At 33.2% G+C, this 14,821-nt stretch overlaps 1 protein-coding gene and 1 non-coding gene across 3 annotated transcripts in view; both read right to left on the bottom strand.

The window, feature by feature from the left end:
- The window catches only part of GPR137C (G protein-coupled receptor 137C), a 59,494-nt gene that overhangs the window by 9,148 nt on the left and 35,525 nt on the right, over positions 1-14,821 (bottom strand). Inside the window, exons 4-5 of one of the 2 annotated variants that reach the window (XM_036277789.1) lie at positions 8,881-8,894; positions 2,898-2,927 (exon numbers count right to left, since the gene is read on the bottom strand). The exons of the other annotated variant lie outside the window; for it this stretch is intronic. Coding sequence (XP_036133682.1) covers positions 2,898-2,927; positions 8,881-8,894 — 44 coding nt within the window. The remainder of the gene's footprint in view (positions 1-2,897; positions 2,928-8,880; positions 8,895-14,821) is intronic. 2 annotated transcript variants of the gene reach the window in all.
- LOC118622224 lies at positions 9,620-9,783 on the bottom strand. The gene has a single exon (XR_004957993.1). It is a non-coding gene; the product is annotated as a U1 spliceosomal RNA (small nuclear RNA).

Raw genomic sequence — 14,821 nt, 5'->3', positions numbered from 1 at the left:
CTTGCCCAATGGCACATGGAGGAAGATTTGTTCTGACACAGTTACTTCACTCCCTTAAGTAATATATGAATAAATGAGTTGGCAAAATATCTGAGCTATGATTGATATTAAACAGAGGTAGTTTAGTCATAAAGAGAAAAGAATGGGAAATAGCAGCATTGGTCCATTTGATACACAATTTCGAATAAGATACAAAGTTAGAATATAAATATAGCTCCTATGCTATTTGCTTCATTCTATTACATTCTATTAGTTGAGGCACAAAAAATGTACTTTCAAATCAATAATACTAAGGCTTTTCACTGACCCTCAAATATAGAAAGCCCTTGTAACTTAGTGATTCTCAACTGAAGTGTGTCTACTGAAGAGGGGTGTGATATCAACCTTTGAAGGGATCTTAACCGGGGGTCTGTATTTCAATATAGTTGGTTTATTTTGTAATCTTATTTATCTATGCATTAAAAACATTATTCTGAGAAGTGACACAATTGCCAAAGAGATTCATTAAAAGGGCCACAGATGCTAGATTACTTGCAATTTGCAGGAAAGTTTTCCACATAGGAGAATTCTTCTCTAACTTTCATACTTTCCTACGTCCTCCTGGACATTAATGAAGATGAAAAACCTGTTTATAATGATCTGAACCAAAATGTAATTCTGTTATACCTATAAACAAAGTTCAAGTTTGTATAGTTTAAATAGATGCCAACATTTAATGGAGGGAAATTTGTTTTTTTTTGTTTTGTTTAGAACTGTCAAGATTGGTTGAATATTTCAGAAAATCATGAAATTGCAGCAATTTCATGATTTGCGGTATGTACGACACCAACGCAACACACCTGTGTCAGTCTGTATTGTAGTGGTCCCATTCATAGTTTCTACGTAGAGATACAAACATCTGAGTACTACATTGTGCCCCAAAATTGACATATTGAAATATTTGTTAATTACTTTATCTCCCCTTTCTATTACAATTAGGGTAATCACATTGAATTTTTGAAGTTATGTGTGTAAGTTAAACAATATATTAATTTCAGGATAGAAACAGGTTATTAAAAATGTGATTAGAAGGGTACACTGGGTTTGGTAGGATTGAGAACCATTATTATAAATGACTTTCTTATAAGAACATTACATTTTAGAGGTACTATATAAGACAAAAGAGAACTAAAAGATGAAAGATATCTTAAAAGATGTTAGGATAGTAACAGTACTTTCTCTGAGCTAACCCACTACCATAACAAAAAGTAGGTGTGGAAAGAAATAAAACCCTAGCAATATTAAAAATTTAAAAATCAAGGCTAAACTTTTTTACAATGTGTATTTTTATTTTTGTGAATCCAAAAGAATGTTAATAAATTAACAGCTAATCTAAAACCAATCCAGATATAACCTTAAAAGTACTATATTATTACAGAAAAGTTAGGTACAAGAAAAGTTAGAATGGTCCACGCATTATCATTCTTTAAAACAACCACAAGTAAATTTATATAATCACTGCTTTAAGAAATAAAGACTTATAATTTGGAGAGACTCTTCTTATATGTGTAAATGCTATAAATTTTTTTTAAAAAAAGGTTGTGAGAAAAGAGCAAAGAATCAGTAACACCAAAGCAATGAATAAAATAAAATTGCAGCCAAATTGCACACATATAACAATTAAAGAAGTTCATTGATTTAGAAAACAAAATCAGATTCTTCCTGCAAAATACAGAATTACAAAACAAAAATTCCATACTTTACAAATAAAGAAGAGTTACACTTCACTCTAGTATACATATCATTAACTTCAGTTCAATATTTGTTTACAGGTGTTTTTAGAATGCAGAACAGACAGAAACCTCAACTAACCATCTGTGTAACCAAAATCTCTACCAAAATAGAGAACATTGCCACTTCAGAAAGTTCTCTCATACCCCTTCCCCCAAACTATTTTGTTTTTACCATAAAACAGTTCTGCCTACTTTAGAACTTCATATAAATGAAGTAATAGAATATGATATCTTTGGTAGGTTTCATTCACTCAGTATAACGTTTTGAAATTCATCCATGTTGTTGGATGTATCAGTAGTTAGGTTTTTGTATTGCTGAGATGGATAGTTAGAGGGATCAACTCCTGGTTTACTCTTGTTTTGTAGCTTTAGCACTGAAAGTCCCACATCCCAGAAAACTTCTGTCCTGGGCAAACCAGGACAGTGAATTGCACTAATTCCACTGTATAATTATGTGAATTTGTTTAAATGACAGTTTATTTATCCATTTTTTTCTGTTGATGGATAATTTCCATGAACATTCTTATACAAATCTTTTTGTGGACATATGCTTTCTCTTTTGTTTTTGTTTTTTGTGAACACCTGAGAGTAGAATTGCTGGGTCATATGGTAGGTATATGTTCAGCTGTATAAGAAACTGCCAGATCTTTTTCCAAAATGGATGTGCAATTTAACATTTCCAACAAAGTATCAGAGTTCCAGTTGCTCCACCTTTTAGGCAACATTTGGGGTTGTCAATATTTTTATTTTTAGCTATGCTGGTGGTTGTGTAGCATTATCTCATTTTGTTTTTAATTTGCATTTCTTTGATGACTAATGATATTGTGCTTATCAGCCATTGCCTTCTTTGTGAAGAATCTATTCATAGCTTTCACCACTTCTAAATTGGGTTCTTTTATTATTAACATTATTGAGTTGTATTTGTATGTATTTATGTCTCTACATAATCTGGAAATGAGTCCCTTGTCATGTATAAGTATTGCAAATATTTTCTTGAAATTTATGGCTTGTCTTTGATTTTTAAAAAATCCTCACCTGAAGATATTTTTCTATTGCTTTTCAGATAGAGTGGGGGTGGGGTGGGAGGTAGGGAGAGAGAGAGAAAGCCATCGATGTGAGAGAGACACATAGATTGGTTGCCTCCAGCATGACCTTCTCTAGGGCCAGGGATCAAACTGCAACCATGCCACCTGTGCATGACCAGAATCAAACCCAAGACTCTTTGGTCTGCAGGCCGACGCTCTAACCGCTGAGCCAAACCGGCCAGGGTGCCTTTGCTTTCCTTAATCTTGACATTTGATGAGAAATTTTAAATTTTAATTAATTCTAATATATTATTTTGTGATTATTTACTGTGAACAGTCTAAGAAATCTTTGTCTATACTCAACTTGTAAAGATATTTTCCTGTTTACTTTTAGAAGCTTTAAACATTTTTCATTTATATTTAGGTGTATGATCTATTTTGAATGTTTTTGTTAGTATGAGATGGGGTTAGAAGTTTATTTTATTTCATATAGATATCCATTTGTTCCAGCATCACTAGTTAAAAATATTTCCTTTCTATCTTGGATTGCTTTAACATCATTGCCAAAGATCAGAAGACCTTGTAAGTGTGCACTGATTTCTAGGCTCTCTTTTCTGTTCCACAAATCCATTAAGTCTATTTTATGCCAGTAGCACATTGTCTTAATTATTGTAGCTTTGTACTAAGTTTTTTTTTTTTTTTTTAAATTTTGTATTTTTTTTTAATAATTGTGGTAAAATACAAACAACAAAGAATTTACCATTCTAGCCGTTTTAGGTGTACAATTCGGTGGTTTTAAATACATTCAGTACTTGAAGTACATCATACTAAGTTTTAAAGTCATGTAGTGTAAGTCTCCTTCTTTTCCAGAGTTACTTTCCACACTGTTCAATACAATAGCCATTAGCCATATGTGACCATTTACATTTAATTTAAAAGATCAGTTCCTCTGTCACAAAAACCACCTTTCAAGTTCTCAATAGTCATATATGGTTAGCTATCAAATTGAACAGTGTAGATACAGAATATTTTCAACATTATATAAAGTTCTACTGGAAAGCACTATTTTTAAATTATTTTAGGTCCTTTGCATTTCAATATACACTTTAGAATCTGCTTGTCAATTTCTATTTAAAAAACCTCTTTGTAGAATTATGATTGGGATTGCATTGAAGCTACAGATCATTTTAGGGAGAATTGCCATCTTAATACTGCAACTTCCAATCCATGAACAATGGCCACCATTGTTTTGGGTCTTCTTTAATTTCTCTTAGCAATATTTTATAGTTTTTGGTATAGAAGTATTGCTTGGTTTTTTTGAAAATGTGTTTCTAAGTATTTTGTTTTTGAGGCTATTATAAATGGAATTTATTAAATCTCATTTTCTAACTGATTGCGCCTGGTATATAAAAAAAATACATTGTAATTTTTTATTTGACCTTGAATCCTGAGAACTTGCTTAATTCACTTATTAGTTCTTGCAGTTGTCCAATAGAGTCCTTAAGATAGTCTACATAAACAATCATGTTAACTGCAATTAGAGATAGTTTTACTTCTTAATCTCCAATTTATACCATTTGTTCTTTTTTTTTTTTTTTTTTACTGGAATATTGAATAGAAATGGCAAGAGTGGACATCTCTGCTTTGTTCCCAATCTTAGGGGCAAAACATTTAATCTTTTAACTATGATTCTAATTGTAGGTTTTTAGAATAGATATATTTTATTAGATTGAGGAACATTCCTTCTATTTCCTCTCAGTTGAGAATTTCGTCATTGTTTTTTAATTGTTAAGGGTGCTGAATTTTGTCAAATGTGTATTCTACATCTCCTTTGTTCTCCTAACATAGTGATTTATTTTGATGTTTGAAATGTTAAACCAATGTTGCATTCATGGGATAGATTCTTCTTGGTCATGATGTATTATCTTTTTTATATGTTGCTGAGGTTCTGTGTATAAGGGATACCAGTTTGTACTTTTTTACTTGTTTTGTAATACCTTTGTCAAGTTGTGGTTAGAGTAATACTATTCTCATTAATGAAACTTGTTAAGAAGTGTTCCTTCCTCCTGTATTTTCAAAATAGTTTGTATAATATTGGTGCTATTTTTTCTTTAAATATTTGATGGAATTAATCAATGAAATCATCTGGTCCTGGAAGTTTTTTGGGAAATTTCTGATAACAAATGCAAATTCTTAAAAATAAAGGGCAGTCCGGCCGGTGTGGCTCACTGGTTGAGTGTCGACCCATGCACCAAGAGGTCGCCAGTTTGATTCCTTGTCAGGATACATGCCCAGGTTGTGGGCCAAATCCCTAGAGGGGGAAATGCAGGAGGCAGCCAATCAATATTCTCTCTCATCGATGTTTCTATCTCTCTCCCTCTCACTCCCTCTTTCTCTAAAATCAATAAAGGAAAAAAAAATTAAATAAAGGGCTATTCAGATTTTGTGTTTTATTGTCTATCAATTTTGTTTTATTTTTAAAGAAATATTTCTATTTTATGTCAAATTTACCCTTTTTTTTTTCTTTTAATGTCTCTTTTTTCTTTTAATGTCTGTCAGATCTATAGTGATAATCCCTCTTTCATGGCATTGACAATTTGTTTTTCACTCTGCTTTTTTCTGCACATCAAATTTGTTGACATAATCAAAGAATTAACTTTTGGCTTGAATTTCTCTATTGTTTATTTTGTTTCATTGATTTGTACTTTTATTATTTCAGTCCTTCTACTTATTTTGGGCTTCTTTTTAAAACTTTTTCTTAGTTGTCCCTGATTTTATATTTCTTCTTTTATAATAAAGCACTTGAAGCTATGCTTTTCTCTTCAAGCACTATTTTAGCAGCATCTCACAAATTTTGGAATATCGTAGTTCATTACCTTTCCGTTTGAAATATTTTCTAGTTATCCTTGTGATTTCTTCTTTTTCCTGTGGGTTATTTGGAATTATGCTGTATAATTTCCAAATATTTGTATTCTTTTAGATATCATATTGTTATTGATATTTAATTGCATTGTGGACAGAGAGCACTCTCTGATTCCAATCTTTTAAATATATTGATACTTGTCTTATGGTCCATTGTATAGCTTACTTTGATACCCATTTTCATGCTCAGTTGAAAGGAATGTGTATTCTTCACTTATTGGGAGTCAATTATCTCAAGGTTGTTGATAGTATTGTTCAGATTTTCTACATCTATTTATTTTATCAATTGCTGAGAATGGGCATTAAAATCAACTATAATTGTGGAGATTATTATTATTTTTTATTTCTAACTATTCAGTAAGTTTTTTCCACCCTTTATTTCTTACTATTTTGGCTTCATGCACACATTTATAATTTTTGTCTTTCTGATGAAATGTTCCACTTTATATTTGGTAATATATTTTGCTTCCTGATGAAAGGTACCTTTTTACATCTGGTAATACTCTGTCTTCAAGTCTATTTTATCGATATTAAAGTTCTTGTTATGCTTACTGAATGCAGCATACATTAACTTCTACCTATTTATTGTCAACTTATGTTTATCTTTATATTTAAAGTGCATTATGGAAGTCAGCATATAGATGGATCTTGTTTCTTCAGGAATCCACGTTGAGTCTCTACTTTTAGGTGGGAATGTTTAGTCCCTTAACATTTAATATAATTAGTGATATATCTGGATTCAGAGCTTATATTTTACTATTTGTCTCTCTTGTGTTTTGTTGTTGCTGTTGTTTGTTGTTTATCATCATTTCCTATATTCTTTTGGGTTAATTAAATATTTTTTAAAACTTCATTTTAGCCCTGGCGGTTTGGCTCAGCAGTTAGAGCGTCGGCCTGTAGACCAGAGAGTCCTGGGTTCGGTTCTGGCTAAGGGCATGTACCTCAGTTGCAGTTTGCCTCCAGCCCCAGTTGGGATCATGTGGGTGGCAACCAGTCCATGTATCTTTCTCACATCAATTTTTCTCTCTCTCTCTTCCTCCCTCTCTCTCCCCCGCTCTATCTGATGATAAATGCAAAAATGTCCTCGGGTGAAGATAAAAAAAACCCACTCCATTTTAATCGATCTATTGGATTTTTAACCATATATATTTTTTTGTTTTGTTTTTTGCTTTAAGTGGTTGCTATAGGGCAGAAATTCTTAAAGTGTGGTCCAGGGACTTAAAAGATTAAAATCAATGTGATTTAAGTACTAAGATGATATTTGCCTATATTTTTTTATTGATTGGTTTTAGAGAGAGGAAGAGAGAGAGAAACATGGATTTGTTTCATTTATTTATATATTCATTGGTTGTTTCTTGTATGTGCCCTGACCAGGGATTGAACCCGCAACCTTGGTGTATCAGGGTGATGCTCTAACAGCTGAGCTACCTGGCCAGGGTCTTATTTATTATATTCTCATTCTCTTTTGAAAGTACAGCAGGATTTTCCAGAGGCTACATGCTATATGATATCCACACTCTGTGTATATGTATATTCTTGTGTTTTCTCTAATTCCTGACATAATAGAATTAGGGTATAAACAGGTGCATTTGCAGAGATTAACCCAGCTTGTTCTCTGTACTTTTATTGGGCTCTTGCTAGTTTTCTTTGATTATACCTGCTAAAACCTCATTATTATCCAATAAGTAGTTATTTTGAAAAGTTCAAATTTTCCTTGTAACCCACATAGAAACACAAGAATGGGTACACCTTATAGATATGTGGTTTTATTTTTTTGTGTGTGTTTTTTATCCTCACCCGAGGACATTTTTCCATTTTTTTTTGTTCAGATAGAATAGGAGGGAGAGAGAGGAAGAGAGAGAGAGAAACATCGACGTGAAAGGGACACATTGAGTGGCTGCCACCCACACGACCAACCAGGGCTGGGGACAAACTGCAACCGATGTTCACGCCCTTAGCAGGAACCAAACCCGGGTCTCTCTGGACTGCAGGCCGATGCTCTAACCGCTGAGCCAAACTGGCCAGGGCTACATATGTGGTTTTAAAAGAAATTTCTCTTTTTTTTTTCCCTCTAAAACTTAAAAAAAAATCTTAACTTGATATTGAACTGATATAAATTAATCATATTTTACTCTAAAATAATTTTTCCATAATTTAGAATATATTATTGCTTAGGAATAGGGAGTTATTGTTTAGTGGATACAGAATTTCAACTTGGGAAGATGAAAATGTTCTGGAGATGGACAGCTATTATGGTTGCACAATGTGAATGTACTTAATGCTACTGAACTGAACACTTAAAAATGGTTAAAATGGTAAATTTTATGTTTTTGTATATTTTAGCACAATAAAAATATCTTTCTCAACACACAGCTTCCCTGTTTACCTCTAAGATGCTGAGAAAGATGAAAGTGTTAGTATTCCCTGACTCAACAAATAAAAGAATCTACCTCAAAGGAACTGGGTAAAACTGATACTTTGTTTTGATCAAAATCAGTTTTTTTTATCAAATCAGTTTTATCCAGTTCCTTTGTTACATTTTTATTATATTTCATTTGTTTTATCAAATGAAATGTAATAAAATCATCTTTCAATAGGCTTCAATAAGATAAATGTTAATAATTTATCTTACTGTGTCTTCTGTAACAGAACAATTTTGAATAGCATTATGGTCCAAGCATCATTTTGAGCCCAATCATTCAGAATGCAAAGCAAAAGGAACTGAAATTTTAATTTTTTTTTTTTATCCTCACCCGAGGACATTTTTTTCATTTTTTGTTCAGATTGAGTGGGAGGGAAAGAGAAGGAGAGAAACGTCGGCATGAAAGGGACACATCGAGTGGCTGCCACCCGCACGACCAACCAGGGCCAGGGACAAACTGCAACTGAGGTACATGCCCTTAGTGGAAACTGAACCCGGGTCTCTCTGGACCGCAGGCCCACGCTCTAACCACTGAGCAAAACCGGCCAGGGCAGGAACTGAAATTTTAAATGCACGTGTGGCTGATAACTTTAAACACCAAAAACTGTTTTTATAACTTAAAAAGTGGAAATAAAAAAGTCATTCAAGCATTTCACAGGCTAAGTTATTATACTGCATTGGCTGGTAAAGTACACACAATAGCTGAGAAAACAGTAAAGCCTTATATGGTTGACATTGCTGAATGAATGCCTGCTGGATAGAGAGTCCATAAAAGAAATTATGGAATTGTCAATTTCCAATAACATAAAAATTTACTGATTTAAAAATGTAACTGAAAACATGAAGATTGATTATATCTTGTCTACTGAATTATATTTTTGCTTTACAAATACATGCATCTGATGTAGCAGGACTAAATCTATTTGTATTCACCTGGTGTCAGTACCAAATAATCATTCAAGAAGATATTCTTTTATGTCAATGCCTGAGAAAAATTCAAGTGGTACTGAAATACAAGTGGTACTCCTCTGTTTGTTTATCCTGGGCCAACTGTGTTCATATTTTAACTAATGGCACAAAAGCAATGGTGGGTAAAACTTCTGGGCCTTAGCACAAATCAAGGCAGCGGCACCAAACTGTACTGTATTCTTCACTATTATGCATTCCCAGTTAAAAAAGAAAGTCAGTTTTACTTAAGAATATACTTGATGTGAAAATATTTACTAAATATTAACCCTAGAGGATGAGTTCATTTAATACTCTGTGTGATGAGATGTGCACCTAAAGCAATTCTGATGCATACTGAAGTATAATGGTTGTCTTGAAGAAAAGTACTTTCATGACTGACTTGCAAGCTGAACTAGCCAGTCGTTTTCATGGAACACCATGTTTTACTTAACAGCTAACTATGGCCGATGAACAATGGTTATTCAGACTTGGTTACTGGCACACATTTTTATTTACTTTTTTTTTTTCCCCAGTGGAAAGCGCCAACACAGTCCCCTACTACCACAAATTATGCAGTCAAGTTTCCCACATTTGGGGAAATTGCAGGGGTCAGCACATCTGGAGTGCAATGGATAAGCCTCACCCTGGGAAATCGACCTTCGTGATCATGGTATCTCCCCTGTCAGGTAAATATGGGCACATCTTAAAAAAAAAATAAATGAAATGATCCTGCCACTTTAAAGAAAACATCTAGCCCTGACCAGTGTGGCTCAGTTGGTTGGGTGTTGTCCTGTGTACCAAAAGGTTACAGGTTCGATTCCTGGTCAGGGCATATGCCTCATTTGCAGGCTCAATCCCTGGTAGGGGGCATGCAGTAGGCAGCCAACTGATGTTCCACTCTTAGATCAATGTTTCTCTCTCTCTTTCTCCCTTCCTCTCTGTAAAATTCAATAAAAATATACATAAAAAATAAACACCTAATATTTATTGCCAATGATGAAATATAAACTTTCAAGTGAAAATGAGAAGTTTTGAAAAGCTGTAAACACTTGTATCCACTGTAAAATTGGCAGCTAACCAAAACTTAACAACGTCATTTAGGATATTGTCAATGAAATGAACCAACATTTTGAAGATCTGTGACCACTCTTTCCCAATGATCAATGCATGCTGTTACAAAATCATTCAAAGTGCAAGATAGACCAATGGAGAGTATGAAAAGTTCACTAATATTGTTTTAGATTCGACGTGGCAACTAACCTTTAAGAAACCTCCACTTCAGAGGTCTGGTGTATTAAAAAAGAGTATCCACAATTATCTGAAAAGACTATTAAAATTCTCCTCTATTTTCCAAATACATGTATGTGTGAGGATGGATTTTCTTCATATACTTCAACCTAAACAATATATCACAACAGATTGAGCAGAAGCAGACCTGAAAATCCAGCTGTCTTCTATTGTCAGACATTAGAGAAATTTGCAAAATGTGAAACAACGTTCATCTTCTCACTAGTTTTGCTTTGAAAAATAAAATTATTTTTCATAAAAACATGTTAGTCATGTTAGCATATAATGGATTTACTATTACAATTTTAAATTAACAAAATATTTTTAGAATATCTCAAATTTTAGTTCTAATAATGTATATACAGGTAGATTCAATTTATATAAACAAAAGCTCTTTGGGGTTCTTAATAATTCTTAGGAGTGTAATGGGATCTTAAGACCAAAAAGTTTGAGAACTACTGCTCTAGGGATTATAATATTTATCCTTAACTTTCAGTCTAAGTATTAGTTAATATTATATCACTTGATGTAAAATATAAGAACTTTGCAATCATATAGGTCCATTTATCCCCATCCTTTATACTATAGTTGTTAAATATATTTTATAGGTAATTATATATTATATGTACATATGCATACTCACATTGTTAATTTTTGCTTTGCACAGCTGTATTTTAAATTAAGAAATTATATTTACCCAAATATTTACTATTTCTTATATTCTTCATTCCTTCCTGAAGAGCTTAAATTCAAGTTACTTTTATTTCCCTTAAGTCTGTAGAATTTTCTGAGCATTTCTTGTAGTACAGGTCTACTGGTAACCAGCCCTCTTACTTTTCTGTTACCAGAAGATATTTTTATTTCTTCATCATTCTTTAAGAATATTTTCACTGGATATAAATTTCAGAGTTAACATTTTTCTTTCAGCATTTAAAAAATTTGTTTCCATGTCTTCTGGCCTCCTTTATTTCTGATGAGAAGTTAGTGATCATTTGAGTCAATGTTTCCTTATGTATGGGTCATTTTTCTTTGTTCTCAGATTTTCTTTTATTTTTGGTTTTAAGCTCATTGATTATAATGAACCTAGGAGAGATTTTCTTTATATTTATCCTGATTGGGGTTGCTGAGCTACATGAAAATGTACATTTCTATCTTTCACTGAAACTGGAAAACTTAGGTCATTATTCTTCAAATATTTTTTCCAATCTCATTTTATTCCTCTTTTACTTTGGGTATTAAATTATACATGATTAGGCGCTGAGACTGTTCATTATATTATTATCTTTCCCCCACACCCTTCTCTGTTCTTCAGATTGAATGATTTTTATAGATTTAAGTTCATTGACTCTTCTTTCACCTCCAATCTGCTGTTAAGCCCAACTAGTGACTTTTTCATTTTAGTGTTTTTAATTCTAGAATTTGTTTTTTTCATAGTTTCCGTATCTCTTGAGATTTCCTATTTATTTATTCATCCAAGTATATTTTCCTTTATATCCTTGAGCATATTATAAAATCTTTGTCTGATAAATCCAACATCAAAGTTATCTGGGGAAGGCTGCTTCCAATAATTGCTTTTGAGTTTTGCTTTTTGCTCTTGAATTTAACTTTTTTCTGTTTCTTCAGATATTTAATAACCTTGAACTGTGTTCTGGACATTGTGAGTGACATGTTTTGGAAAATCTGGGTTGTTATCTTCCTTAGAAAAGTATTGAGTATTGATTTTCCATTTTCTGTTTTTATTTTATTTTTAAGCAAACAACTTGGCTAGACCCAAATCTCAAACTGTGTCCCATGCATGGATAGCAGCTGAAATCTCAGTTCAATTTCTTTATCCTTAACTGTGCTGCTTGGAGCCTGTCCTATACATGTGTAATTCAGGTATCAGATACAAATTTGGCATAGTTTATAATCAGAATTTTGGGTTTCCTCTATCTGGCTGTCTTCTTCCTGAGATTTCCCACTCACTTTCCATCTGTGGTAGTTACTTGAGTTTTGTCTTCTGAATTCTTCAAGCAAGTAAAACAGCAGGTTGCTCTTCAGGTTTTGGCAGCCCCAAGGATGGGACCTTCCCTCAGGCTAGAAGCTGTAAAAAACAGGAAACTTACTCAGTGTCATTTCTTTCTTCTAAGTGGTTGTTCTCCAGTGCCTTCAGTGCTTTTATATTTTGTCCAGAATTTATCATTGCTATATGCAGAAGGTTGGTCCAACAGAAGCTACTCAGTCATTACCAGAAGCAGACCCCTGCACATATTTTTTGAAATCATGTCACAAATGCTATTTCTATTTTGAAATTAAAATGCCAAACTAAGCAACAAAAATAAGATAACAAAGTACTAGTCTCAATTAGTAAATTTAAAAAAATATTTCAACAATTATAAGGCCTAAACAATTTCAAAAATAGTTTCATGCTTCTAAGACACAATGAAATTAGTACTCTGGCTCCTATGGCCCTACCATCATGGAGTAGATGGCTATTACTGCATGAACCTTCGGGACATGCAAAAATTAAAAAAATTGAAAATGCTAGTTGATCTAGTAAAAGAGTCTAAACCATAAAGAGAAAGCTACTTGACTTTAGGAGCAGATAAAATTTATAAACCCAAGGTTGTAAAGAATTTTCAAATGGGACCAGCAATAGAATAGAAAATAAGACTTGGGGTATAAGAACTGAAATAACAAAGGCAACAAACTAAAGAAATGCCACAGTTTAAGATGGGTAAAGTAAATTTTAGTACCTCAAGAAAGAAATAACATAATATTAGAAAGGTAGCAATCATACCTATTATAGAGGATGATGCAACCTCTATTTCTCTACCAACACCCTGTCCAAATTTGAGTTAAGTCATATTTCAGGATGGTGGAAGAGAAACACTAATAGTATTTTAGCTTCTTTCTTTCTTTTCTTTTCCTTCTTTTTCTTTCTCTCATCCTCACCCAAGGACAGAGAGGAAGGCACAGGGGGGGAGAGAGAAACATTGATTGGAGGCCTTCCAGACACACCCCAACTAGGGATCAAACCCGCAACCCAGGCATGTGCCCTGACCAGGAATCAAACTGGCAACCTTTCGGTGTACAGAATGATGCTCAACCAACTAAGCCACTCTGGCTGGGCTTAGCTTGTTTCTTTAATTACTAGGTTACTATAAACCACTGTTTTAGTCTTATAAATAGGATCAGCTGGTCTATTTCTGAAAAAGATCAGAAATACAGTTTAGTGGAATGTTACTATGTCTCTGCAAGATGCTGTTGTTGCTGCTCCTTCCAACAGATTAATAATATTGATCAAGGGTTGAGTGAACATGGGGCAGAAAAGTTTTCGTAGTAATTTAAAGTTTTAGGAATTCAGGAGAGAGGGGGAGAGAAGGCATCATTTGCAAATAGCTGATTGGGCTAGGAGACAAGCTAACCTTGAGCATCAGACAATAATTATTTTATACTCTTATCTAGATATAAAATTGTACTTGTCCCTGATCAGAGATATAAGCCTAAAAGCTTAATTTTTATTCCCACCCTGTCTTTGAGTAGTCTTTCATATAGATAGTGCCAATTTGCCATTATAGAAAATAAGCACCTACCTTCAGTTTAAACCTTTTTGTGCTGATAAATTACTTTATCCACTAAAAATGGGTGTCTTTGGGGAGGGGGAAATGAGGATACCTGGAATAGTGTTAACAATAAAAAAAAATAGATGTCTTCTATATTCATTTTTTTTTATCCTCACCCCAGGACATTTTTGCATTTATCTTCAGACAGAGCGGGAGGGAGAGAGGGAGGAAGAGAGAAAGAGACATATTGACTGGTTGCCACTCATACAACCCTAACAGGGGCCAGGGACAAACTGCAACCGAGGTGCGTTTCCTTAGTGGGAACTGAACCCAGGTCTCTGGTCTGTGGGGCCGACGCTCTAACCACTGAGCAAAACCGGCCAGGGCTGTCTTCTATATTCTTATAGATATTCTTATTTTTTCTGAAATACGTATGGATATCAGAATAAAAATAATTTTATAATATGCATTATGTAATGTTAAATGTTATATTACAACTCATTAAGGAAAGCAAACAGCTATAAAAAACTAATTGGAGACAAAGACCAGTACTAACAAGCAATCATGTCAATAAATATATAAACTATTTGTTTATCCCATAGTTTATAAAAAACAAACTCTATAATATTTTGTTAATGAGACACATCTGAAATGTTAACAATACACAAAAAGTATTAGTTTTAGCCATGCAAATAAAACTGAGGTTGTAATAATACAATAAATTTCAGATAATAATACAATAATACAATAAATACCTCTAATTAAAAAGGTCATTATATAATTTCAACAATATTTGTTTCAGAAATTTCTAAGAAAAACTAGTTAAATATAAGGTGAAATGTAATCTGTCAAAGTCTGGGTGAAATGGTACATAAATAAGCTAAAATCAAGTAAAGTTAA

The sequence above is a fragment of the Molossus molossus genome, unplaced genomic scaffold, assembly GCF_014108415.1.
Source record: "Molossus molossus isolate mMolMol1 unplaced genomic scaffold, mMolMol1.p scaffold_m16_p_1, whole genome shotgun sequence".
NCBI lineage: Eukaryota > Metazoa > Chordata > Mammalia > Chiroptera > Molossidae > Molossus > Molossus molossus.
Note: the sequence above shows the minus strand (reverse complement) of the source record. Positions and strands in the feature narration are given on the sequence as shown.